The following is a 25,586-nucleotide window of genomic DNA, read 5'->3' on the forward strand; positions in this document are numbered from 1 at the left end:
CCAAACTCCAATGTAAGGAATTAGCTATTTTATCCACAAATCCCTCTGGTAGTTTTTAGAATGGTTATGTGGTTTCCTGCTGATCCAGGATATTTTTGTTCCTTGAATAGCCTTGTGAAACATAGCTGATCCAGGAGTTTGTAGTTTCAAAAATGGCCATGTGGATCCCAGCTGATCCAGGAGTTTGCAGTTTCAAGAATGGCCATGTGGATCCCAGCTGATCCAAGGCGCTGATCCAGCAGATTCTTGTTGCTTGAATAGCCATGTGGATCCCAATTTATCCAGGAGTTTGCAGCTTCAAGAATGGCCATGCGGATCCTAGCTGATCCAAGGAGCTGATCCAGGAGTTTCATGTTTAAGAATGGCCATGCAGATCCCAGCTGATCCAGGAGTTTCTAGTTTTGAGAATGGCCTAGCGGATCACAGTTGATCTAGGAGGTTTTAGAATGGCTTTGTGGATCACAGATGATCCAGGGAGGTGATCCATGAGTTTATTCACCATGTAAAAGAAAAAGGCCACAGACTGAGTGCTCTGGTATATGTAATTAAACTCCACAGTGACATTTAAGGGCAGATTTATCAAAATGTAAGATTAGAACTCACCACATAAAAACTGACCTACTTGCTATTAATTCCCATGGGATTCTTAGAAGCATATTTATCAAATGATGAACTCTATCCTTCACCCGTTGATAAATACACTTTTAAAAATCCCACAGGAATGAATAGAAAGTGGGTGAGTTTTTCTGTTGGGAGCTCTAATTTCACATTTTCATCATCTCCCCCTTTATCTGTGCCCCAAAATAGATTAAGCAAATAATTATCATAAAATATGTGTCTGTCCACAGGCACATACCTGAAGGCTGCGTTACGGAGGGTGGCAATTTCATACTTACCCTGATTGTGTTCTCTCACTTCCTAAGCACACTTTCTTTGGCTATGCATTGGCGCACTGATTGATACTTGACTCACATTAAGGAAATGGAAAAAAATTTGCTGGAATACCAGTCTATTAAAGTAGACAACTTTTAAATAAAATTGGAAAATGTCAGACCTCTGATCTACAGTAGCCCTTTTCATGAGTGCCAAAGCATGTCCACTTTAGGAGACGAATGAAGCTATTTATAGAACTAGGGTCCTTGTTTTTCTCTTCAGTCATGCACATACGCCAGGCTACATGAGACTTTGGAACTGCATAAGGTCTCTGCTATAATATGCCTCTTGCTTAGAAGCAAGAAGTTAGAGTTGCAGTGTTCATGACGTGCAGGTATATTGAGAGCACATTGGAAACCAGGATCTTTAATGCACTGTAAAAGGAACATAATTATCAGAAAGAATGTATTTTCATAGAAAAATATAAAGTGATGAATACTGAAATTCAGCTGCGTAGGCTTGCAGCGGGGCAGTCTCTTGGTTTCCTAGTGGCAGGACACAGCCTAGACTGTATCCTCTGATCTTCTATACAAAGACTAGCAAAACTGATATTTGACACTAGACTTTGTAGGGCAGAAATACAACCATCCTGCCCTAAATTCATAACAGGGTTTGATACTATTTGCTAATAAAAAAAAATGGTGCGTGTATGGCCACCTTAAGAGATGCTAATAATTTACAAATAAAATACAAAATAACAAAGCTGTTACATAACTATTTCAGGTTCCTAGAATCCTTAGTGGACAATAACCAAAAAAATAGACAATTGCATAGTAAGAGTCCTTTTGAATCCTGGATGCAATTTGTCAAAAAAAAACGGTGTTTCTCTCCTCCCCCTTCCCAAACAGTCCAAAGTTACAGTCCATGAGAAAAGAATCCAAGGCAGTGCACATCTGTAGAAGGTCACAATAATTTGCATTTATGGGGAAGGCAAATGATTTGTGCAGTTTTTCTACCATATTCAGATAGTTTTAAACAGTTTACAAAGTACCTAGAAAATATCTTAAGTTTTCAAGGGGTAACAGTTCTGCAAAGTAATGGGACACTATGGCAACAGAGCTGTAAGGGAGAGCTGTTATATTACTTTAGTCTGGGGTGGGGTAGAGTTCAATTCCTTTTCTTCTGTCCTTTGGTATGGAGTGGTTAAAGTCATTTTATAAAAACAGTAATAGTAAAAAAGGGGATGTTTGTATAAATGCTCTGTAAAAGGCAAATCATCCCTCTTAATCCTATATATAACCTTTATATTGCATTTATTTTACAATTCCTTACATTTTTTCCCTCCTTAACCAACCATAGCCAGCAATGTCTTTGACTTACCATTTGCAGTACTGTAAATCATTTGTTGAAGTTTAGGGCGATGAAGAAAGTGTTGAATCAAATAATAGCTATAACTATTACCCACCATGAGATTTACAATTTTAAATTGGGCACAAACTATTGGCATCACCATTGGTGTCATGATTTATTAAACCTAATGTATATTCACCAATAAATAGAATCAATATAATTCTGCAAAAGCTTAAACTTTTAAGGATACTTTCCAAGGCTTTCTTAACTTATCAGTGTTCTCAATGAGAGCCGTTTCAGTCAAAACCACTGCTCTCAGCTGTCATCGCAACCCATACAAAAGAAACTGGAAATGCTTTGCGTATGGCATATACGGTAGTGACATGCAGCCAAAATCTGAATGAGAAGTGATGGTAAGCCTATGACACACACAGAGTTCTGAACACATCTACTTGTGGCTGCAATCAATATGACACCACCTGCCCCATGACACTTCCCATTTGCAGTCCACTGGCACCCGCAATTAGCACTTGAATATATGACAGTATAGAGAAGACATCTTGGGGCATTTTGAGCTCTGCCACAAGTAATGTTGGTCAAAACACTGCTTATTTCAAACCACTGAGTGATATTGTTTAATATTATAAAAAAATATTAAAAAGGTAACAATAAGAAATCTGCTGATGCATAAGTATTTATTATTTTGCAGAGCTACCTTTTGCAGCAGTAACATATTTAATCTTTGGTGGTAAATATATACAAGCTTAGTACACAGCCTGGGAGAAATTTAGGCTTTTTTTCTGATTTGCTCCAAGTTGTTTACACTTATCCACAACAGTTTGCAAACAGCATTCATCAGTTTTTTTATTCTACCATAAAACAATGTCTCATGAAGAAACTCATTTTTCAGAGAGTAAAATTTAATTTGTTGTTATTCAGTAAAATGAGAGAATTGGCCACCTGTTTGAATCATTTTGCATGGCAGCCTACAGGTACACACTTCTTTAAATGTTTAACACACTCAGTTATTTAAGAGTAACCTGATGTGTAAATTCTCGTTACAGAAAAAGATGCAGTTACTGGTTAGCAGCGGGTAAACAGGCTGGTGACTTCATGACTGTCGTGGGCAAGGGTGGAGGGAGGGCAACGGCAGAATAAGAAGTGTGACATTTCAGACAGCAGCATGGATCTTATGTTCAGCAGCATGAGCTTCTATGAGTCATTTTTACTCTCACGCCTTCACTGCGTTTGGGGGCTTGGCTGGAACTTCTGCCCTTGTGTTACTGACAGTAACTGGAACATTTGGCTTTTTCATTTCAAGGAAATCACAAAAAGCCAGTGATCACAGTCTGCAGTGGTCAATGCGAGAAAGATCCCCCTACAGCTTTGTAGGGAAAAAACTGAAATTAATACTAACTGAAGCAAACTTGCACATTACTTATTATTGCACTATTGTAATAGAACAGGTATAGGACCTGTTATCCAGAATGCTTGGGACCTAGGGCTTTTCAGATAAGGGATCTTTCCGTAATTTGGATCTCAATACCTTAAGTCTACTAAAAAATAATTTAAACATCATTTAAACAGGATTGGTTTGCCTCCAATAATAATAATATCCAAATACAAGGTTCTGTTTTATTATAACAGAGAAAAAGGGAATTTTTTAAAATTTAGAATTATTTGCTTATAATGGAGTCTATGGGAGATGGCCTTTCCGTAATTCGGGAACTTTCTGCATAACAGGTTTCCGGATAAGGGATCCTATACCTGTACAAATAAAACCCTGAAGATATTGGCTCCTTAACACATAAATTAAAGTAACTGATTGGCATGGGGTCCTTGGAAACTACTCCATACCATAACGAAAATGGGGTATATTTATTTGTACAGTTTTTGCACCTGTTATCCAGAATGCATGGGACAAGGGGTTTTATAGATAAACAGGGGCAGTGCTGCCATGAGTAAAGCTGAGCAAACTGTCTCAGGCAGCAGCAGCCCGCAAGTTACCAAGGGCAGCAAAAAGCCACTCCTAGTATCTTCAAGAGCTGAAATTCTGATTTTTAAATCAGAATTTCAGTTCTTTTAGTGCAGAGAGTGCTATTGCCCTCTCTGTAGTAGCAATGCCCCCCCCCCCCCACCACGATGCTCGGGAAAGGAAGAGCGGCATCAAAAGGAGCCACCCAAAGAGGCCAAGGGGCCAGGTACACCTCTGGGGATAAGGTTTTTTCTGTACCTTAAAGAAGAAGAAAAAGCCTAAGTCACTTGGGGGTGCCAAAATGTTAGGCTCCCCCAAGTGACTTAAATCGCTTACCTTTTACCCCGGGCTGGTGCCCCTGTTAAGAGAGAATAGCACCAGCCCGGGGTAGCTGCGAGCGCTTCCTTTTTTCACGTTGGCACGCTGCGCATGCGCATTAGAGTAAAAAGCCAAACTCTAACAACAAAGTCGGCTTTTCACTCTAATGCGCATGCGCCAGCCCAGGGATTTCACCGCAGAAGAAACGTGTAAGAAGCGCTCGCTACAGGTACCCCAGGCTGGTGTGGTTTTCTCCTAACAGGGGCACCAGCCCAGGGTACAAGGTAAGCGATTTAAGTCACTTAGGGGTGCCTAACATTTTGGCACCCCCAAGTGACTTAGCCTTTCCTTCTCCTCTAATTCTACTAAATAAACCTCCAATAAGGGTTAATTACATCTTAGTTGGGATAAAGTACAACCTACTGTTTTAATAAAACAGAAGAAAAGATAATTATTTAAAAAATTTGCCTTGACTATATGAGAGACTTCACCACGATTATTGTTCAGTATCTTCTATATTATTATCTCTACTAGGCATGAGACAGGATGAAACTGGAGTCTTTTGTCCTGGACAGTGTTGGGTAGCCAGTGCTGGTGTGGGTAATCTGATACAATGTTTCATTGCATTTCTTATAGTTCCTTTGATAACAATTTATTCATTGGCCATAGTGTTTCAAAGCATATCCAATGGTTCCTCTGCTAAGAGATTGTTTTAAATCTTGCACTTTTAATGTCTCATGGTAAATTTATCATAGAGGTATTTATATCACTGATAACTTTCATAGTGCCTGCACTACCCTATTGTATGCCCAGGGGCAATTCTCCCCCCTCCCACCTTGAGGCAGTCTTCCCTATGCTGCCCCCATTTAGAATTTGTGTGCACCTACAAGGACAAGGAGACCCACATTGCTATAGCAGAGGGCACAATTGCACTTTCTGTACTAGGAGAACCAAATCTCAGTTTCACTAGTGTGTGGATTAACCTGTGCAAAGTGCAAAAAGTGAGGCAGCTGACACAATTTTCATACAAAATTTCATGCAAAATTTTGTTTCTGTAAAGAAGTATCCCAGGAATTATTTATCATAATCACTTTATAGACTAGAATGAAATTAGTGTCACAAGTACATTCCTCTCACTGCGCGTTATTTGCAGTGTTCAAAAGGAGCCTCGTACTTGGCTGGACAACAAAAAGCATAATGTACATGATACCTTTACTCCTTTATGCTGTGCCTCTTTCAAATACATTTTCACATCATTGCTAGGTGCAAGACTACTTAGGGGCAACCAATAAGATGTTTGCATTTAAACAGGTGACCAGTAAATACTACCTGCTGATTGGTAGCTAAAGGTTACTGCACCTGGGCAAACTAAAGGCTTTCTGTTACATAAGCCCAACTAAAGGTATAAATATAGCGTTCTAGGTGGCACTAATGCGGCAAATCTATTGGCAGTAAAATGGCAAAATGACTTTCCTTCTCCTTTAAAGGCCAGCAATTGTTATATGCTATATAAGTGTCAAAGTCACAGAACTTGTCTAACAAAAGGAGCTAGACTGTCTGGCTTCACTTATATTATTATTATTTATTGCACATAATTGTACTGAGCACCAACACTATTAACCTTCCAGTAGATCATGTGATTAAGCACTAACAACTAGATTGCAATCCAAATACAAAGACTGCTAAAAATACTAAACTAAATAATTCATAAATAAGCACCAAAAGTATACAGCAATATAACAAAATGTAATATTTAAATGCCCAAGAAAAGATTTCACCACTGAATTTCATACTGAGCTTCCATATATGGACACTACTTTTTATGGACACTGCATCAGAGCTCATTAGTAGTTTCTCAACCATGAAAAGGTGGTTTAATAGCTGTGCTTTAATCACTTTAACACTAAACCATGTTTGACTATTACTTATTAGGTTAATTTAACATTTACTTGAGGGATATAAAGTTTATTTTTCAATGAAATGTGTTAGGCTAAAAAGCAAAAAGTAAAAAGCCATTTCTTACCCATAATTCACCATTCTCACTAGAATTCCGCCATTATAGTATTGAAACCTGAAAAATTTACTCATTCAGACACAAATCAGAGTCCACTATGGTAAATTGTGTTTCTGAACAAGTTTCTAAACTTTTAATATTGTGAATAGCATCACTTCTGTTGTGTCAATGCATGTTATGGCAATAACGGTATCAGTCTTTAAATCGCTAAATGCAAGTCTGTGTTTGTAAGCACAATATTTTACCTCCTCAAGACAGATATTAGTTCCAGAGCATTATAACCTCAATTTATGTAGTTATAGGGGGAAAGTGGACTAAGATCAAAAAAATGTGGAACGCAACGTGCAACTTTTGGAAGAGTGGTTTTTAACAGTACAGGTATGGGATCCCTTATCTGGAAACCCATTATAGGTTCTGAATTATGGAAAGGCCATCTCCCATAGACTGCATTATAAACAAATAATTCTAATTTTTGAAAATGATTTCCTTTTTCCTCTGTACTAATAAAACAGTACCTTGTACTTGATCCAAACTCAGATATAATTAAACCTTATTGGAGGCAAAACAAGCGTATTGGGTTTATTCAAAATTTAAAGGATTTTTAGCAGACTTCAGTTATGGAGATCAAAATTACAGAAAGATCCCTTATCCAGAAAACCCCAGGTCCTGAGCATTCTGGATAACAGGTCCCATACCTGTATTAGCATTCTAGCAAAGTTCAGACCCACAAAAGGCGAACTGTCAGTTTAGCCTAGTCTATAAGTATGTTTCAGTTGTTGAGTAAGAGTCACAAATATATTAATTATAAAAAGAAAATTTGCTGGGCGCCCATCCCAGTGAATACAAATGTTTACTTTTTACCCCCAGTAAAAAACACAACCCATGGTATTTTCCTCTAAGTGCTGCACCATGTTCACTAATTTTCAAGGCAAGTTTTACAAAACTACGCATGAAAATGGTCCTGGTGTCCAAAAGAGAATCATGAAAAAGCAGTCAAAATGTCAGCCGATGCTCAGAGGAAAGAACCCAAGGCTGAAGTTTTTTTTCTTACAGAAGAGGGTGGGGTGAAAATGAAGCAACTGTATTAATGCATGGTGCCACTAAATTGGCAAATTGCCACCTCCCAATGTATTTTCACTTTACTTGTGATTTAATCATAGAACATGCAAAGCACTGTAGGAATCTGAGTCTTGGCTGAAAAATACAATGTCTCAGTGATATAAATAACCAGGGAAGCCAGAGAAGACAATAGTAAGAGGCAGACAGAAACTGCTTTCAATTGAAACTACATTTACAAATAATTTTACAACCTGTGAAAATTAAAATTAATGTGAATTGTAAAGCTTTCTAAAGTGAGGTAATTTTAATTCATGAAAAAAGATCAGTCTTTTAATTTTCTTGCATGCAGTAAAAGAAGGAAAGGTAAAAATCACTGGGGGGTGCCAAATGTTAGGCACCCCCAGTGACTTTAATCACTTACCTTTTACTCTGGGCTGGTGCTAGGAGAAAATTGCACCAGCCCGGGGCAGCTGCAAACAAGTGTTTCCATTCCTTCTTTTGAATCCCGGAGCCATCGCATGCACGGTAGAGTGAAAAAGACTACTTTTTTGTTAAAGTTCGACTTTTTCGGCGAAGACAGAAGAAGGAAAAGGAGATACTCGTTCACAGATGCTGATGCTGTTTGCTTCTTACTGGAGCACCAGCCTGGGGTAAAAGGTAAGTGATTAAAGTCACAGGGGGGTGCCTAACATTTGGCACCCCCCAATGACTTAGCCTTTCCTTCTCCTTTAAGAACTGCCTGACAAACTTGAACAATTTCTTTCATGCAAATGTCATTGAGCGTAATAGAGTAATTTGGGGCATTTTGGCCCTGTGTGCTTAGCCTACTAAAAATGAAATTCCCTTATGTGCCTTTGCTCTAAAAGCGAGCTGCATTTTTTGTCCGTTGCACTTAGTGAATAGGATTGAAGTTTTTACATTTATTGCAAGAGTTTGAATATTCTGACTTTACTCTTTTATGGGGATGAGGATTCATTCACACACATGGTAGTTAGGGCAGAGTCACTGAGATCTGTCTAGGCAGGAAATCGCTTGTCTACCTATCCCATGTGTTTTAGCAGTTTGTTAGAATGGCAGAGGCTGAACTTTCACATATACACATGCTCTGACCTGCATTAAAGAACACTCCTAAGAGATCCCTATTAGCTATTCAGCTTAGCCTGAGGCTTAAAATGCATGTTTGTAGGTCACTGTATCTCTGATTTATTGAGGAAGTCTAGTTTTTGTTACAGTGGGTTGTAGAAGTTTTACAGATAGAAATGAGGCCAGTTTTGCACATGGTATTGTAAACCCTTTTGGTGTTCATAGGTTAGGGATGCACTAACTACCAAAATACCAAATCCTCCAAAAGTAATTCAGCCAAACACTGAATTAAATTCAAACCCTCATTTACATATTACAATGTAAGATTTTTATTTTTTTTTAAAATGCATCAGATGGAAACTAGGGATGCACCAAATCCAGGATTCTGTATGGAATTTGGCCAAGATTTGGCTTTTTCAGAAGGGTTTAGACTCCACCCAATCAATGTGCCTGACCAAACTGAAACCAAACCCTTAAAATAACGTGACTTTTTGTCACGTAAACACAGAAGTTAAATTTTTTTAATCATGCACGCAGTGTGCTTTCTCTTTAACCCTTTTGTAGCCTCATTTTTATATGTAAATTAGGGTTTTAATTTGCCCAATGCTTTCATGAAAGATTCAGGGTTCAGCCAAATCCCATAATTTGGTGCATGCCTAATGGAAACAAGTTCAGCTTTGCAGAGCTATAAAGTCGGATTTGGATTAAAAAGTAAGGGTTCGGATTAAATCTAGACACCTTGGGTATGCCTGAATCTGAATTGTCATTCATGGATATAGTGTTTATTATGTAGCAAATTCAACCAACTGCTCTTTTCCATTGCAAAGGATTTTCATTAAGCTTTCTGACATTCATTTGTTTTTTTGCTGATGTTTAGAAAGATGGAGTTAGACTGGTAAAACTTTATCACTCCAAAAAATAAAGCAGTTTGAATGACTGTAAATTCAATGTGTAATGGTTTTTGAACATAAGCAAACATTGAACTCCAATTTAATGCCTTATTAATTTTTACCTGAGAGTTTGGGTAAAAGCAGATCTTTTTTTCTCTGCTTTGGCCACCCTTAGACACACGATTGGTTCATGTGATCAATCAACTCTATCAAGCTTTAGACCACATCTACAATTCAGTTCTCAATCGACAGGATCTTACAATAGAAAAAAAAATAAATTTGTAGTTTATATTATAGTCAAAGCAACTTGTTACACAGAGGGGTATTTTGGTACTTTAAGTGTACTAAAAAATCATTTAAACATAAAATAAACCAAATGGAATGTTTTGCCTCCAAGAAGGATTAATTATATCTTAGCTGGGATCAAGTTCAAAGTACTGTTTAATTATTACAGAGAAAGAGGAAATATTTTTTAAAAATGTTATGTACTTATAATTGGGTCTATGGGAGATAGCTTTTAGGATAATCGGTTTCTGTATAATGGATCCTATACCCGTACCAATATATTGTTAGACTAAATAATTGCGCAATACTGTTCATTTCCATTTAGTACAGGTACAGAGCACCATGCTCATTTAGTTATGCATTGCTGACTGCAGACTTAGGCCTCCATCCTAATTCCATTTAAAGATCTTTTATTTTTTCAGCTGACTCTTTTCAGAGCAGCTGTCAGAGCCAAGAATTTGAAACCTAAATCTGTTTTATGGGCGGTAGACAGTTGAAGTACTTCAAAGATACTAATTAAAAAGTATTCTCTTATAGATTCCATTACTGTACTCAAGAAAACAGCAGATGTAAAATATTAAGGCTGGTTTAATGTTGCTCTAAAATTCCACAACAGACACTTTCTTTTTTCAATTTTTTTTAAAAAGAGGGGTATCCATCTCAGTACACAAACAACACATAAAAAGACACTTTTTCTCTGTCAATAACACTCTGTTCACCCCTTCACTACGTATATATGTGCATTCGATGGAACTAATATCTGATGTCACTACGCACACAGGTTTCGGTCAGAAAATGCAAAGTTGTGCGGGGGGAGAGGACGTGATGTGTAACAAGCTTAAATCACAAAATGACTCAAACCTTCTGGGTGCTACCTACACACTTGTTGTCCCTTGTTGACCACCAGCAAAATAAGTAAAATTACTTTAGGTCAACCCTGTACAAATTTCACTTATTAATTTAGCAGGTAAATTGCTCATCCTCCTAGCTCTCTCTCACCCTCTACTTCTTGAACTAGCAGAAAACACAAGCCCTATTTGTAGTTCCTACCTCGGACAGGCAGCCTTCTTGCTCTGTTCCAAGTCAAAGAGACCATACTAGCATTCTAATTACAATTAAATAACCTTCCACAGGACAACCATCATATGGAAAGTCAGCTCTAATATGTTAGTTGGACCTGTGAAATGGAGTGTTTGGCCTGTCCAGCTTCCAAGACCCAAAACTCTAAACAAACCCACCCATTATCTAAACAAAGAAAACATATCCCCTGTTTAGCAACAACCTCCAAAGAGCTCATACTGTATGTATGTCATACTAAAGGTGGCCATACACGTAGCAATACAGATCTGTCGTGTGACCAATGGTCAATTCAGGGCTGAATCGTCAGATATGGAGGTAGAAACAATAGAAATTCTACCTCAACCTGGCAATTCAGACCTGAACGTAGATTTTGCTCAAAATCTTTTAACTTGGCCGATCGACGAGTTGACCGATATCCGCAGCCTCCTGCGATATCGGTTGCCTGAGCTGTCATACATGCACCAAATATGGTACGAAATGAGGTTTCATACAATAATATTGGTGCGTGTATGGCAGGCTTTAGACAGCCATAACTGATTAGGCCTACTGCAAGTCCTGAAGAAAAGCAAGTAGATTATTAATATAAGTATTACCATTTAATGAGAAAATAAATTATTTCTTATCAATGATCATCTGAAATGCTTTAATCCTACAGAAGACTTTTCTTTGGATTATACTAATGTTCTGTTAAAGAGGTAGTAACCTTTAAAATGACATATAGTATGATAAAGAGGAATGTAGTCTAAGCAACTTTTCAAATGGTCTTATTATTTCTTTCATACAGTAGTTTGAATTATTAGCATTACTGAAAATGCCACCTAACTGCGGTTTTCCTTTGTACAAATTTAATAAAGCTTTTAGAAAAATGAAAAATATATATACAGTGGGCCATACACCAGTGGAAAAAACAACTGCTATGCACCGCAGCATTATCTTTTTCGCCAGTAATCCCTTGTGTGCTACTAGCAAATTTAATGTACTGAGCATGTGCAGTCAAGACGTCCAGCTTATTAATAAATATAATCTCTATTAAAATAGTGTCTGTTCCTTTTCATAGTCTGCATGTTGTTTCTGACTTTTGAAGCAATGTAACAAAAGCGAGCTTATTAACAGATCTGTGAATAAAGAACAAAGCATTATGGGAGCTGGAATCAGGGCAGGAGGAGAGCTGACACTTGGGACATTATGTAATAAAAGGTGCTAACTTTGCCCAGGGGCAGTAACCCATAGTAACCAATCATGTATGTATGTATGTATATCTTTATTTATAAAGCGCTACTTATGTACGCAGCGCTGTACAGTAGAATACATTAATACAAACAGGGGGTTAAAGATAATGGATAAATACAAAGTACAACAATAAATACAAATAAATACAAGGTACAGTTGCAATAAGAGTCAGGAACAAGATGAACGAGGTCCCTGCCCTGTAGAGCTTACAATCTATATGGGAGGGGTAACTAACAGACACAAATGGGCAAATGTAAGTGCTGTAGGTCACAGTGTGTGACACTACAATATAAGTGCCAATCAGCAGGAAGCATTCACTGGTCACTTGTTTCAAAGCAAAAATCTTGGTTGCTATGGGTTACTGCTCCTGGGCAAAGTTAGTGCCTTTTATTACATATGAGGATGGTACTCTGTTTCAAGAGTCAACCATTGAACATGTGGAATTAAAGTTGCTTAGGATCAAATTTCCTTAATTATGCAATAAATATCTTTGGATCTAGTTCCCCTTCAAATATTACACTTCTTCCTTTGTAAGTGATCTATTTCCCTGCTCCTCCTCAGAGGGCCTCTGCGCAGCTGGGCCCCCTGATAATTACATTCTCTTTCGTTTGCTAAACCTGGCCCTTGGTGTTATAGAACGGAACAGATACAGTATAAACAGTCTATTGTAGTATATAACACTGCCGGGGCTAGCGAACCAAAGCGTACTAGAAATATATTAACAAAACAAGTACCAAATACAACCACAGATTGCTGTCAGTACCGGCAAATCCCAGCGACTCGGGCCGCCAGGCACTCCCTGTACACGTGTCTATAAATATCCACTGACGTCTCTACTTAGGCGAGTTATTTCTTTTTTTTTTTCTCTCTGAAAAAAATAGGGGCATGTGACACACTCGCCGCCCAATTAGGTTCTGCGTAGCTCTTCGAGCCACAAAAGGGTTAATAAATGACCTCAACCCAGCCTGCCTCGCTGCCTACAGGACACACCCACTATGCAAACGAAGGAATATCTTCACGTCATGGCGAACCAATCTCTTGGTCGGTAGGTGACATCATGTTGATGAGGAGGGTATATATATAACTTAACTGGGAGCGATACAGTTTAGTGTATAGCGAAAGACCGGAGGGGGTGAGCGTTAAGGCTTTGTAAACACTGAGGAGGCGCCTATCCCGTTACTGGCATGATTATAGGAACAAAGAGCCTACATTAGAACCAGCCCAAAACCTGGAACTTTACCAAAGCAAAGGACTTTTCATACCAGTTATAACTGAGGTTCTCGAAAACTGACGGAAAGAACGTTTTGCTGCGACGCTGGTAGCCGTGATAACAAAGAGGGATCCTGTCAGCTGAGGGGACACGGACGCGCAGGACTGTAGTATCCAAAGTTGCTTGATGTCTCTCTCCGACACTGGATTATTTTCTACGTGGTTTCTATTCTTGCAATGAAAGTCCAAGGCGGCATGTCACACTTTTAAGACGAGGGAGCGGGGACACACAGACCCCCTTCGGGACTCGGGAGAGGGAACAAAGGCTCCTTGGAGTGATTACGCTGCCCCATTACTTTGGAACAAAGTCCCGTAGTCAGAGTGGGTGGCAGAAGGAAGCCTTAATTCCTTTCGGCCTTTCTCCTTTGCCAAAGCATCAGAACTTTTGGACTAAAGTCAAGGGGTGTAGGCAAGAAGGGGTACACTTTGTGTCCTTTGCGCACCCACTTCTACTTCAGTTTGCGTTAGGGGATGATGGAAATACCCTTCTATCATGATGATGTGTTGAATGTTTCTCAGGCTCCCCTCTACACTTCTCCTTTTAGCGCTATGATGAAAAAGGATCTGAACCTTAACCTGACTGACCAGGTTGTAGCTAATTTAAAGCCACACCTCCGCGATGGGGAGCTGCTGACCTCCCCTGATCTTGGGCTACTAAAGTTGGCTTCTCCTGAGCTGGAGAGGCTTATCATCCAATCAAATGGCATGGTCACCACCACACCTACTACTAGCCAGTTTGTGTACCCAAAGGTGGCTAGTGAGGAACAAGAATTTGCAGAGGGCTTTGTGAAAGCATTGGAAGATCTTCATAAACAGAATCAATTGGGGGTTCAACCAGGCAGTTTGGATTTAAGCTCAGTGCCTGCTGGATCTAACCTTCAACCTCCATCAACCTCTGATGCTCCTGTCTATGCCAACCTTAGCAGCTACCCCAGTGGGGTTATGGGAACCACTGTCAATTATAGTACTGATACTGTGCCATACCCACCACCTCCATCAAACATGATACAGCAACCAGCACCTCCACCACCCAGACTGCAGGTTCTGAAAGATGAGCCACAGATTGTACCAGAGGTTGCCAGCTTTGGGGATAGTCCACCAATGTCCCCTATAGATATGGACACACAGGAAAGGATCAAAGCAGAGCGAAAGAGGCTGAGAAACAGGATAGCAGCATCTAAATGCAGAAAGAGAAAGCTTGAGCGAATCTCCAGACTAGAGGAAAAAGTGAAGAGCCTTAAGACACAGAACACTGAGCTGGCATCTACTGCTAACCTGCTGAGGGAACAGGTGGCCCAACTAAAGCAAAAGGTCATGAGTCATGTCAACAGTGGCTGCCAGCTTCTGCCCCAACAGGTCCAAGCCTACTAAGCACTGGATCTTTTTCAACTATTCAGACCTATCCATTGCTTTACCTTACACCTGTAATAATTGTATTCCAATTTTGAGAAGCTCACTAAGTAAATTTAGTTGGGACTTTGTCATTTTTGTAAAGTGTATCAACTCAAATGACCAAAGACTGGAGGGTGGCCCATTACTTTGGGAAGCATCAAACCACTCCCATTACTACTGACCATAACCAAATAGTGTCATCTAATGTAGGGTGACCATTAAAAAAAAAAGTAAACACAACCAAGGTGGAGGAGCACGGTGTTGCAATGGTGTTATGGCTGCAAGTTTCTTATTGAGACTGATACTTTTGAGACACCAGTGTTGCTGCAGTTTCTGTTTTGTTTGTTTGTTTTTCCTCATGTAAACAATCTTGATTTGCATAGTACAGACAGATTTACCAATTAAACCCCATAACACCAACTCTAAGGAAGTTTGAGGTGGCCTAAGACAACAGTGACTACTATTAATCTAGAGTGCATACATATCAGGACTTACAGAATGTTATTGTGGGTTAAGGTTTTGTTCCCTAGACCCTAATGACACTGCTCACTCCAGTAATATGTTCTGTCTTGAGCTGTACAGACAAGTTTGTACATGCAGTAATGCTTATATCCAGAACATGTTTGAGACAAACTTGGTTGGATGTTAATGCCAAGTGCAATCAATGCTGATTTATATATAAACTGCCTTAAATGTTTACAACGTTTCAAAAGCAGATGACAGAATAGGCTACGGTAACCTGCACTGAAACTTCTTAGCTACTGAACTAATCCACACATACAGGAATATCCAGTATCAAAGAAGTTAAAGTGCATGAGTGCACTATGTCTGCATCTTCTATGCTGAGCTATAATTTGTATGATATGTAAATGTATTTTACAGAACTTTTGTTTGAAGTGTTCAGTTTGCTATAATTAAGTTATACTGGGAACAATGTTTTCAAACTGTTTTTTTACTACACATTCCAGTATATACAGTACTCCAGTGCTCTTATATATAATAAAGTATTGTTAAAATGAGTTGAGTTTGCTTGGTGGTGTTCCTATGACATCTCTTAGGCCTGTCTTTTCACAAGAACCTCATAAAAAGGTGCAGTTTTTTAGAATTCTGTTATCTTATGTATATTTCCATTTGGTAACAAAGGTGCATATTTCATATCTGGGTAAGAGGTAAGCTATAAAAAGATCAGTGTGTGTACTCAATAGCACACAGGATGGTTGGAAACTATTGCTTTATTAAATGACAAGCAATTTTATTCTAACTAAATAGTAAGCTATCCCTTTTGATATTTTTTTTCAGTTAACTATGTCTGTGCCCCATCTTATCAGTACAGTATGTTACATTTTTAAAGTTTTTTTATCCTCAGCTTGCATGATTGTATTTTGTATGAGTATTACAGTGCAAATATTCACACACATGTGTTAAGAGATGTACTGTCCTCACACAAACTGTGTAAATGTCAGTTTCTTGTGCTTCATATTTACAGTATTTTACAGTATTGGATATGAAGACTGGTCAGTTGTAGCTTTTAACTGTATGACTGGTATATGTGTGCATGTTAGTAATTCATAATTAAGCCCAGGGATTGGGATACCCACAAAATTAAATAAACCATTCTGTGGTCCTTGTAATTATTTTACCTGCTCTACACAAACTGTCCTTAGATCAAACCAAAATGTATTTTATATTGGACTACTCACTGTGGCTTATTATCAGTGGAAAAATTACACCAGGGCAGTAACCCATTTTAACCAATCACATTTTTGCTTGCATTGTTCTATCCACAGCTGGCTAAGAAAAGCTTATAGCTGGTTGGTTACTATAAGTTCCAGCACATGTGCAATTTTTCCTAGTGTGGATAAATGAGCCCACTGTGCACAAACGGTTGACATTCAGATTTTTAGCTATTGCATCTTACTAAAGGGACAGTATACACCCCTTTCCAATATAAGCTGAATGTAATTTCAACACAAGTCCTATATAATGTCCTTATTTTTAGCAAAGGTGTTTTAGGTATATACTGGATCTTCACTGTGCAATTCTCCATTTTTCCAGCACCTTGTGAAGATCTATGAAATGGACAAGGCAACTAGTTCTTGCAGCACCAACACCCAGCATCCTCCAAATATTTCTAGGATTTGTAGTGCCAAGATTTGTAGTTAGCATAGCAGCTATTGCTATATGTGGTTGAAAAAAAGCTTCAAAACATTATGTGTTTTTATTTCTTCCAAGTGTTGGCATAAACCAAGCATTTTGAAAGAAAGATGCCCTACAAATCTGAAGTTGGCTACACTAATATGCCACACATCTAGCAAGGTTACTAAATAATATCCAAATAACGCTCAATAATCATAACCTAATACAGGCTGATGCAGATCTGGCTGGCTGATGGGTTCCCAATCACAGGTGAATAAGCTGCTGTCTCTGTATATAGGGCCAAGTTTTCAGATTACATTGGCCTGTGTATGGCCAAGTCTGGAAGTCATCTAAAATTTACTTAAGGTTGGGACAACAAATTGTTAGTGTGATTTTACAATTTAAAAAATATTGATGACAAATAACCCCAACCTGATGTTGTCAAGTATTACACCACCAGAATTTATCAATGATTCTTACATTATTATTAAAATGAAGATTTGATAATCCCACTTTCTTCAGTAGGCTAGCTGTTGCTTTCTGTTGAGAAACTGCTCAGTTTTTTCACATCATAGAAATAGTTTTTATTTTTAAAAATATGAATGTCTTTATTTTAAAATGTGAATGTCTTTAGAAAAGACTTTGTTGTTAAAGCAGTATTGACTGCTGGTGTGTTTGTCATCTAGCTCAATCAATTAAACTTCAAGCATCTCATCTCATAGCCTTCAGTATTTTAGGTTTGTAGTTTTAGAACAGCTGAAGAGCTCAGGTTAAGGCAGTGGTTGTCAGACTTTTTCAGTTCATGCCTTTGAAGGTCCAACCTTTGTTCAGGGCACTCTTTTGTCCGTAACAAGGTTATAGGATAATATAAGTCTTTCAGTCATTGTTCCAAAAATATCTAGGTTAGCAAATAAGTGTGCAGCTCACATTTCACCATAACTGCCCTTTAAGGTGGAGAGCAAATAAACATTCTTCCCAAATCAACCTTCAGGCTGACCCTCCTGCCACTTCTTCAGTCCACAGTTTGAAAACCACTGGGTTAGACTTTCCTGTATACGATCACTAATGTATGAAATGAAAATAGATGTTCTTAAAGGAATACTGTCATGAGAAAACATGTTTTTTTCAAACTGCGTGAGTTAATCTCTCCAGCAGAATTCTGCACTGAAATATGTTTTTTTTGCAAACAGATTTTTTTATATTGAATTTTGAAATTTCACATGGGGCTAAGCATATTCTTAATTTCCCATGGTGCCACAGCCTTGTGACCTGTGCTCTGATAAACTTCAGTCACACTTGGATTGATATCACCCCCTCCCAGCAGCCGATCAGCAGAACAAGGTAGCAAGATAGCAGCTCCCAGTAGATATCAGAATAGCACTCAATAGTAAGAAATCCAAGTCCTCTCACTGAAATCGCGCCGCCGCGTATGCCATCCCATCGCCGATTTACATTTTTGCCGGTGGGATGGCAATCCGGGGAGATTAGTCGCCCGCGAACAGGGAGTTTTGTCGCTCCCCGTGTGCCAGAGCCCTAATGTGTAGCGCTGGCTCCTTCTGAAAGCTCAGACTCGGGCACAATGCACTGAGATGGCTGCCTACTCACCAATATTACAACTAAACAAATACATTTGTTGGTTCAAGAATAAAATTGCAAATGTTAGAGTGAATTATTTGCTATGTAAAAAGTATATAGTCTTTGAAATGTCTTGGCAGGTTTGTGCACTGTTTTTCAACAAATTTTCTCACACCTTTTTATGTTTAACATTCCTGTAGCTTTCATAAAAGGTACAAAGGTGCTTTATAGTTTTATTTTATTATCCATAAGTAGTTAAAGCACCTTTATTTCATTTGTCATTTGGCAAGCACCCACACGAACAACTAACTAGCTCATGTGATGAGGCTAGCTCTGGCAAAGAGGGGCTCTTGGGGTGGGCAGCAAAGGCAAACCCCTGCAAAGTCCAAAGTGAAATGTTAAAAAGGGTCATGGCAATTTATATCACTTTACATCAGAATATACTTTGCCTGGAGTGAGCAGCAAGTGTCACTCAGAAACTCTGCCTGGAATTACTGCAAAGTTAGGTGTATAAAAAAACACAACTTCCAGTAGCTTGCTGAAATACTATTTATGAATCTGTTTTTTATACAAGAGTGGTTATGCACACTAAAGAAACTATAACCTTACACACAAAATCTACATTTCTATTTTATTTCAGATTATTAGGTACAATTTGGTTTCTTAAAGAGGACCTATAACTCATACATAAAAACTGTATAAGTCCTTTTCAAATTAAATATGAAACCCAAATTCCTTTTTTTTATTAACACATTCATACCCATTATAAAGGCATTTAAAAATCTCAGCCAATCTCAGTCAATCTCAGTCAATCATATATTGCCTGCCCCACCTCTATGCCTCAGGGCAGACAATTACTTTCACTTTCCATTCATAATTCACTTTCCCGCCTCCTTCCTCACCATCTAATAGCCAGTGCATGAGCATGCGTATCAGGTCCCCCATACTAGCACATAAACAAGATTTTGACATGATGCAAAGCTTGTCTTTATTACTGCCCACAAAATGGCAGCTGCCTGTTTGCTGTGATTGTTCAATTCCAAGACTGAGGGAAACACGATTTATATTATTTATATAGTGTTAGTGAAGTTTATTTTGCTTGACAAACACAATAGAAAATAATTTGGAATTATTTCTTAGGGTGAAAGGTCCCCTTCAAGATGCAAAAATACATTCCAGTCATTTTTAAAACAAACTGTATACAGAAAGCACACACCACTGTGAATATATTACACCATCAACAGATCCACAGACACATACCTTAAATTCAGATCTCCATTCCCTGGACCCCTGCCAAAATGGAAGCTGCAGTCCGAATTCTGCTTGTCGTATCCTGCAGATTAATATTTTGTCCAAAAATGGTTATATAAAAAAAAGTCTGCTATGTTTGGTCATATAAACTGCTTTCAAGGGTTTAAAATAGATTTTTTGAAGTTGTATAGATTTCCATTCAAAAGTTTCCTGTCACTCCACATGATCACCCCTGCCCAATAGCTAATGAAGCAAACTTAAACCTATTTGCAAGCCCAGTTGTCATTTTTTCATTCATACATAAATATACACAGTCGGTTGTTTTACAAACCTGATAGACTCCTGAGTCATGAAATTAGCTGTACACAACAAGCAGGCTTTGGATCTTAATTTAATATACATTAGTTATACTGTTGGTTAATAGTGATACATTGTAGTGGTAGCAACTTCTTGTGTAGAGGCAAAATAATAATAATCTATATACAGTTATAGGATATATGTGGAATGCTTGGGACCTGGGGGTTTCCTTATTGGGATCTTTATGGAATTCAGATGACCATACCTTAAGTCTGCTAAAAATTATTTAAACATGTACTAAACCTGATAGGTTTTTTTTGCCACCAATGTGGATTCATGTAGCTTAGTTACCATCAAGTATAGGGTACTGTTTTTTTATTACAGGAAACAAGGGTCAGGTGATTTTAAGGGGCAGTATTTTAAAGTAATTACAATTTAATGCACTGTTGACCTGCACTGGTGAAAGATATGTGTTTGCTACAGAAACTCTACTATAGTTTATATAAATAAGCTGCAGTGTAGCCATGGGGGCAGCCATTCAAGTGGGAAAAAAGGAGGAAAAGCACAGGTTACATAGCAGGTAACATATATGTAGCATACACTGGGATTCAACATAGTTAGTTACATAGTTACACAGGGTTCAAAAAAGACTAAAGTCCATCAAGTTCAACTCTTACATGTCCCAGCACACACATAAACCTATACTCACCTATCTATACACTCACATACACAAACTAAATATACCAACATCAATACTAATTGTAGATTTTAGTACAGATATGGGACCCTATACCCATAAAGTTCCGAATTATGGAAAGGCCATCTCCCATTTTAAGGAAATTTTTCTCTGTAAAATAAAACAATGCCTTGCATTTTATCCCAGCTAAATATAATTAATCCTTATTGGGGGCAAAACAATCCTATTGAGTTTATTTAATGTTTAAATTATTTTTTAGTCGACTTAAAGTATGGAGATCCAAATTCAGTGAAATCGCGCCGCCGCAAATGCCATCCCACCGGCGATTTACATTTTTGCCGGTGGGATGGCAATCCGGGGAGATTAGTCGCCCGCGAACAGGGAGTTTTGTCGCGGACGACTAATCTCCCCGTGTGCCAGAGCCCTTAGAGGCATTAACAGAATCTGAATAGATACACAACTTATCTGTTATCTGCTATGTAACCTGTGCTTTTTCTCCTTTATCTTTTTCAATTGCTGCCCCCATGGCTACACACTAACTTATTTATATAAGCTATAGTAGTCTTGCTAAAGGTGGCGACACACGTGGCGATTCGCGATCGTTCGAAAGATCATTCAATCGGCCACTAACATTAAGTGGAATTCTACCTCCTTCTGCCAATTCAGCCCTGAAGGCAGATTTTGCTCAGGCGCTTCTATGGCGCCCGATCCAAATCTTTTAACCCGCCCGATCGGCGAGTCGACCGATATCAGCAGCTTCCTGCGATATCGGTCGACTCAACGGCTTGCCATACACACACCGAATATTGTACGTAACGAGGTTTCGTACAATATTATCGGTGCGTGGATGGCCAGCTTAAAGCAAATATACATTGAATTATATATTGGTTCACATCAAGTACAAGGTACTGTTTTTTATTACAGAAAAGAAACAAAAAATGTTTTAAATTATTTTTTATGGGAGATGACCTTCCCGTATTTTGAGTTTTTTGGATAACAGATCCCATGCCTGTATTATAATATATAATAATAATATATAATACATTATAATATATTCATATAATTGTAACACTTTTATGTTCATGTAGAAATGTAGGGGCTTGGATAATTTCTTGAATAAGCATAATATCCAAGGCTATTGTTATACTAAAATCTACAGTTAATATTGGTGTTGGTATATATGGTTTATGTATGTGAGTGTATAGATAGGTCATTTAAAAGAGAATATTTTCCAATATTGCAGACATATTGTAAAAAAATGACAAATTTTTTATTTGCGGTGTGCATGTACACATTTAGCGATTTCTAGTTTCTGACAAAATATTCACTATTCCAGTTTTAGAGTAGCTAATGTAAAAAAATCATTCCATCTAAGCATTCCTCACATTCTTCAAGTATTTTTGCTTCTTTTAATGTCAACTCAGGACTCACACACACCACTCTTCTGGGAAATAAGGTTCTTTAATTCAACTTCAGAGGTACAAGTTTCTTGGGGTTTCATTGGTAGCCAGCCTGCACTTAGCAGTTCTGCCAGTGGAGGGTGCTAGGGTTGGTCACTGGCGCTGCTGTTCACGGGAACATGTGGATACAGGTGTGATAGTTTACAGCTGGGCAATCTCTAGGATCTTCCATGTGTATAAAAAAGAATAATCAATTGGAATTCTTGGCAGCCACATTTGTAAGAAAGGGAACAGCCCTGGTCGTAAATGCAGAACAGGGTGTGATTCTTTCTGCCAACCACAAAGGCAGCTTCCAGAGGGGGGCAATCACATGACATTCTGGGTGGGCCATTGTAGGGACCAATTCAGCCCTGAACTGTGATTGCACCATTTAAGCACATTTAAGCATTAACAGAATATTCCAGGTTTTTCCCTCCAATTTAAGGTGGTCATACACGGGCCCATTTCAGCTGCTGATATCGGTCCTTTAGACCAATTCTGCAGCTTATCTGCCCATGTATGGGCACCAATGACAGGCCTCCCAAAAATCATCCAGGTCTTGATCGGGCAGGTTTGATTTTTCCTTTGGAACGGGGACCGCATCGGCATATTGATGTGGTCCTCGAACTAACTGTGCCTATGCCTGCCCAGGGCCAAACCGTATTAGCCCGATATTGCCTGCCTGTAGGTGGGCATATTGGGAGAAGATCTGTTCGCTTGGCGACATTGCCAAACAATTGGATCTTACAGTGTATGGCCACCGTTAGAAACATTGTTTTATCACAGACACAAAGAAAATATATCCACTTTCTTATTGTAAAATGATCCAAGCTCATAGATATATGAATATACATAGATATATATACTATACATAGTACTTGATATATGTTACAATGTTTATAGTATTAGTCAAACCTTTTTGTAGCCCAAAATGTCCAGGCTTTAATAAAGCCTTACATTCTCTCTTCCAGCTAGAAAAATCACAAGACAGATCAAGTTATAGAAATGCAGGATGTAATGGTATGGCTGTAGTCAAGTGATGTGAACTTACTTTGTACATGAAGGTGAAATTGTCCATGATAGAAGCTTCTATAGTCATGCACTACCCCAAGGATTAAGTGAAAGGGTGGTAGGTCAGCAATAGACAAACAATACAGAAGCCCCACTAGGCACTGTGCACTTTTGTGAATTTACTGGACCACCATTTGAAATCTTGGGGCCCTGTAAAGTCTAATAGTAAGGACCACCCCACATAGTTGAGTGGTTATCATCCTACTACTTTGTATCATTCTATATGGCCCATTTGCTCTGGCCCCTAAAGCCTGCTGCCCAGCATAATGGTAGTCAGGCAGGATTTAGACTTAGAAGAACATGGGCCAAGCTATGCAATGTGAGGCCCCCTTTCATGCTTTATATATGCAATTTCCAATAATCCTGCAGAAACATAAAATAATTCTTAATAATTGTAAAGATGCAAATAATACATAGTAATAAGGGAAATTTAAAAATGCTAATGCAACAGTGAAGCAGGGGGGCACAGTGTGAAAAATATGCTGATTTGTGGCTAATTTTTGCACTTTGCACCCTTGTTTGTCAGCAAACTGTATCTCCAATTATCTTGTAAACAAATATGAACACAGTCCTTGGTAATCCTGCAGACACAAATGAACATAGCCCTCATAATCCACCAGAAATATATGCACATATTTGCCAGTAATCCAGCAAACAAATCCCCATAATCTCTCATAATTCTGCAGACACACAATGCTCCATAATCTTGTAGGTACATTGACATATATAAGGGGTTATTACAATTCCCCCATAGGGCAGGCAGTAAGGATAAGACCCTGTACAGGCCTGCATCCTCTGCTGCTCCCTAATTTACGTGTCTGAATGATGAGCAAGTTAAGGGGCAGGAGGAGGGATGCCTACATGCCTCCCCCTCTGCCACTCCTCTTGAATAGAGCACTGCTAAAAGCGGACAATGCTCTATTCAAGGGGTTGTGCAGATCTCTGTGCTCAGAATCAAAGTGCAGAGACCTTTTGGCAATTCTGCAATGGCAAAACAAAGTCTGCAAAGTGCATACAAACAGGCACGATGCACCCGTTTATCACCCTCTGCACACTGCCCAGGAAGTTGTAAATGACCCCTGTCATCCACAGTAATCCTGTAGGCACATAAATCTAAATAATTTTGCATGCACATTAGTACACATTCCCTAATAATAATGCAAGCATATAATCCTTATTAATTCTTTTAAAACAGTGGCGCACAATCACATAATTCTGTTATGTTATGGTGAGCCAAATGGAACCTGCTGCTTTGTGAGTTTTCCCCCCGGGTGACTTTGTGGGTCTTGATGCAACTCACTAAGGAAATCCTGTAATTACTACCAGGTCCATGTTGCAGGTAATTCCAGGTTTCCCTTGCATCGGTGCTTGCACTGGCACATAAATTATCAGAGCAGGCCAAAGAGGTGCATTGGTGCTTGCAGAATAGCATGTATAGATGCAAGTATCTTTATGAATTGAACAACAAAAGGAAATAGTGCTACAGAAGCCAAAAAGTATAAAGGAAGGAAACAAAGCTATAGAATAAGTAATAAATAAATATATGCAGATTGAATGTGATCCACTCAAATACCATGATCAGCAAAGTGCTACTGTACAGCACTGCGTACATAAGGAGTGCTTTATAAGTAAAGAAATACATACATACATACATACAAGTGCTTGTACAAACCATTACAAATATTTATCACCAAATATTCAAATGCCTACACTTTCAAAGTTCCTTTTTCTATTTAAATAAACATAAGGAATTCTGGGAATTAATCCCAAAGCAAAAGCCAGGATAATAGATGATCAGATGCCCAACTACAGACTTACAGACGTTTTTGCCTTTCTTGTTGTTCACTCCTAGCTCAACCTAAGCTGATCAGAAAACCCTGTACAGGTATAGGACCCATTATCCAGAATGCTCGGGACCAAGGGTATTCCGGATAAGGGGTCTTTCCGTAATTTGGATCTCCATACCTTAAGTCTACTAAAAAATTAATAAAACATTAATTAAACCCAATAGGATTGTTTTGCATCCAATAAGGATTATTTATATCTTAGTTGGGATCAATTACAAGGTTCTGTTTTATTTCTACATAAAAAAAGGAAATCAGTTTTAAAATTCTGAATTATTTGCTTATAATGGAGTCTATGGGAGACGGGCTTTCCGTAATTCGGAGCTTTCTGGATAACGGGTTTCCGGATAAGGGGTCCGATACCTGTACTAAACTGTTAAGCCCCAAGAAGGGTGAAAGCGGTCTGTAGTTGGGAATCTGATCAGCTATTATCCTGGCTTTTGATTTAAAAACCCCGT

The 25,586-nt window shown here is 38.6% G+C and overlaps 1 protein-coding gene across 1 annotated transcript; it reads left to right on the forward strand.

The window, feature by feature from the left end:
- Positions 1-13,251: 13,251 nt before the first annotated feature.
- On the forward strand, positions 13,252-15,837 carry jund (jun D proto-oncogene). Its single transcript, XM_002937933.5, has one exon. The coding sequence runs from the start codon at positions 13,898-13,900 to the stop codon at positions 14,795-14,797; it is 900 nt and encodes a 299-aa protein (XP_002937979.2). The 5' UTR covers positions 13,252-13,897; the 3' UTR covers positions 14,798-15,837.
- The last annotated feature ends 9,749 nt before the right edge of the window (positions 15,838-25,586 follow it).

The sequence above is a fragment of the Xenopus tropicalis genome, chromosome 1 (genome assembly GCF_000004195.4).
Source record: "Xenopus tropicalis strain Nigerian chromosome 1, UCB_Xtro_10.0, whole genome shotgun sequence".
Classification (NCBI taxonomy): domain Eukaryota; kingdom Metazoa; phylum Chordata; class Amphibia; order Anura; family Pipidae; genus Xenopus; species Xenopus tropicalis.

What these genes read in the sequence shown, in the direction of transcription:
- jund (XM_002937933.5), top strand. Translation starts at nt 13,898, where the DNA reads ATGATGGAAATACCCTTCTATCATGATGATGTGTTGAATGTTTCTCAG.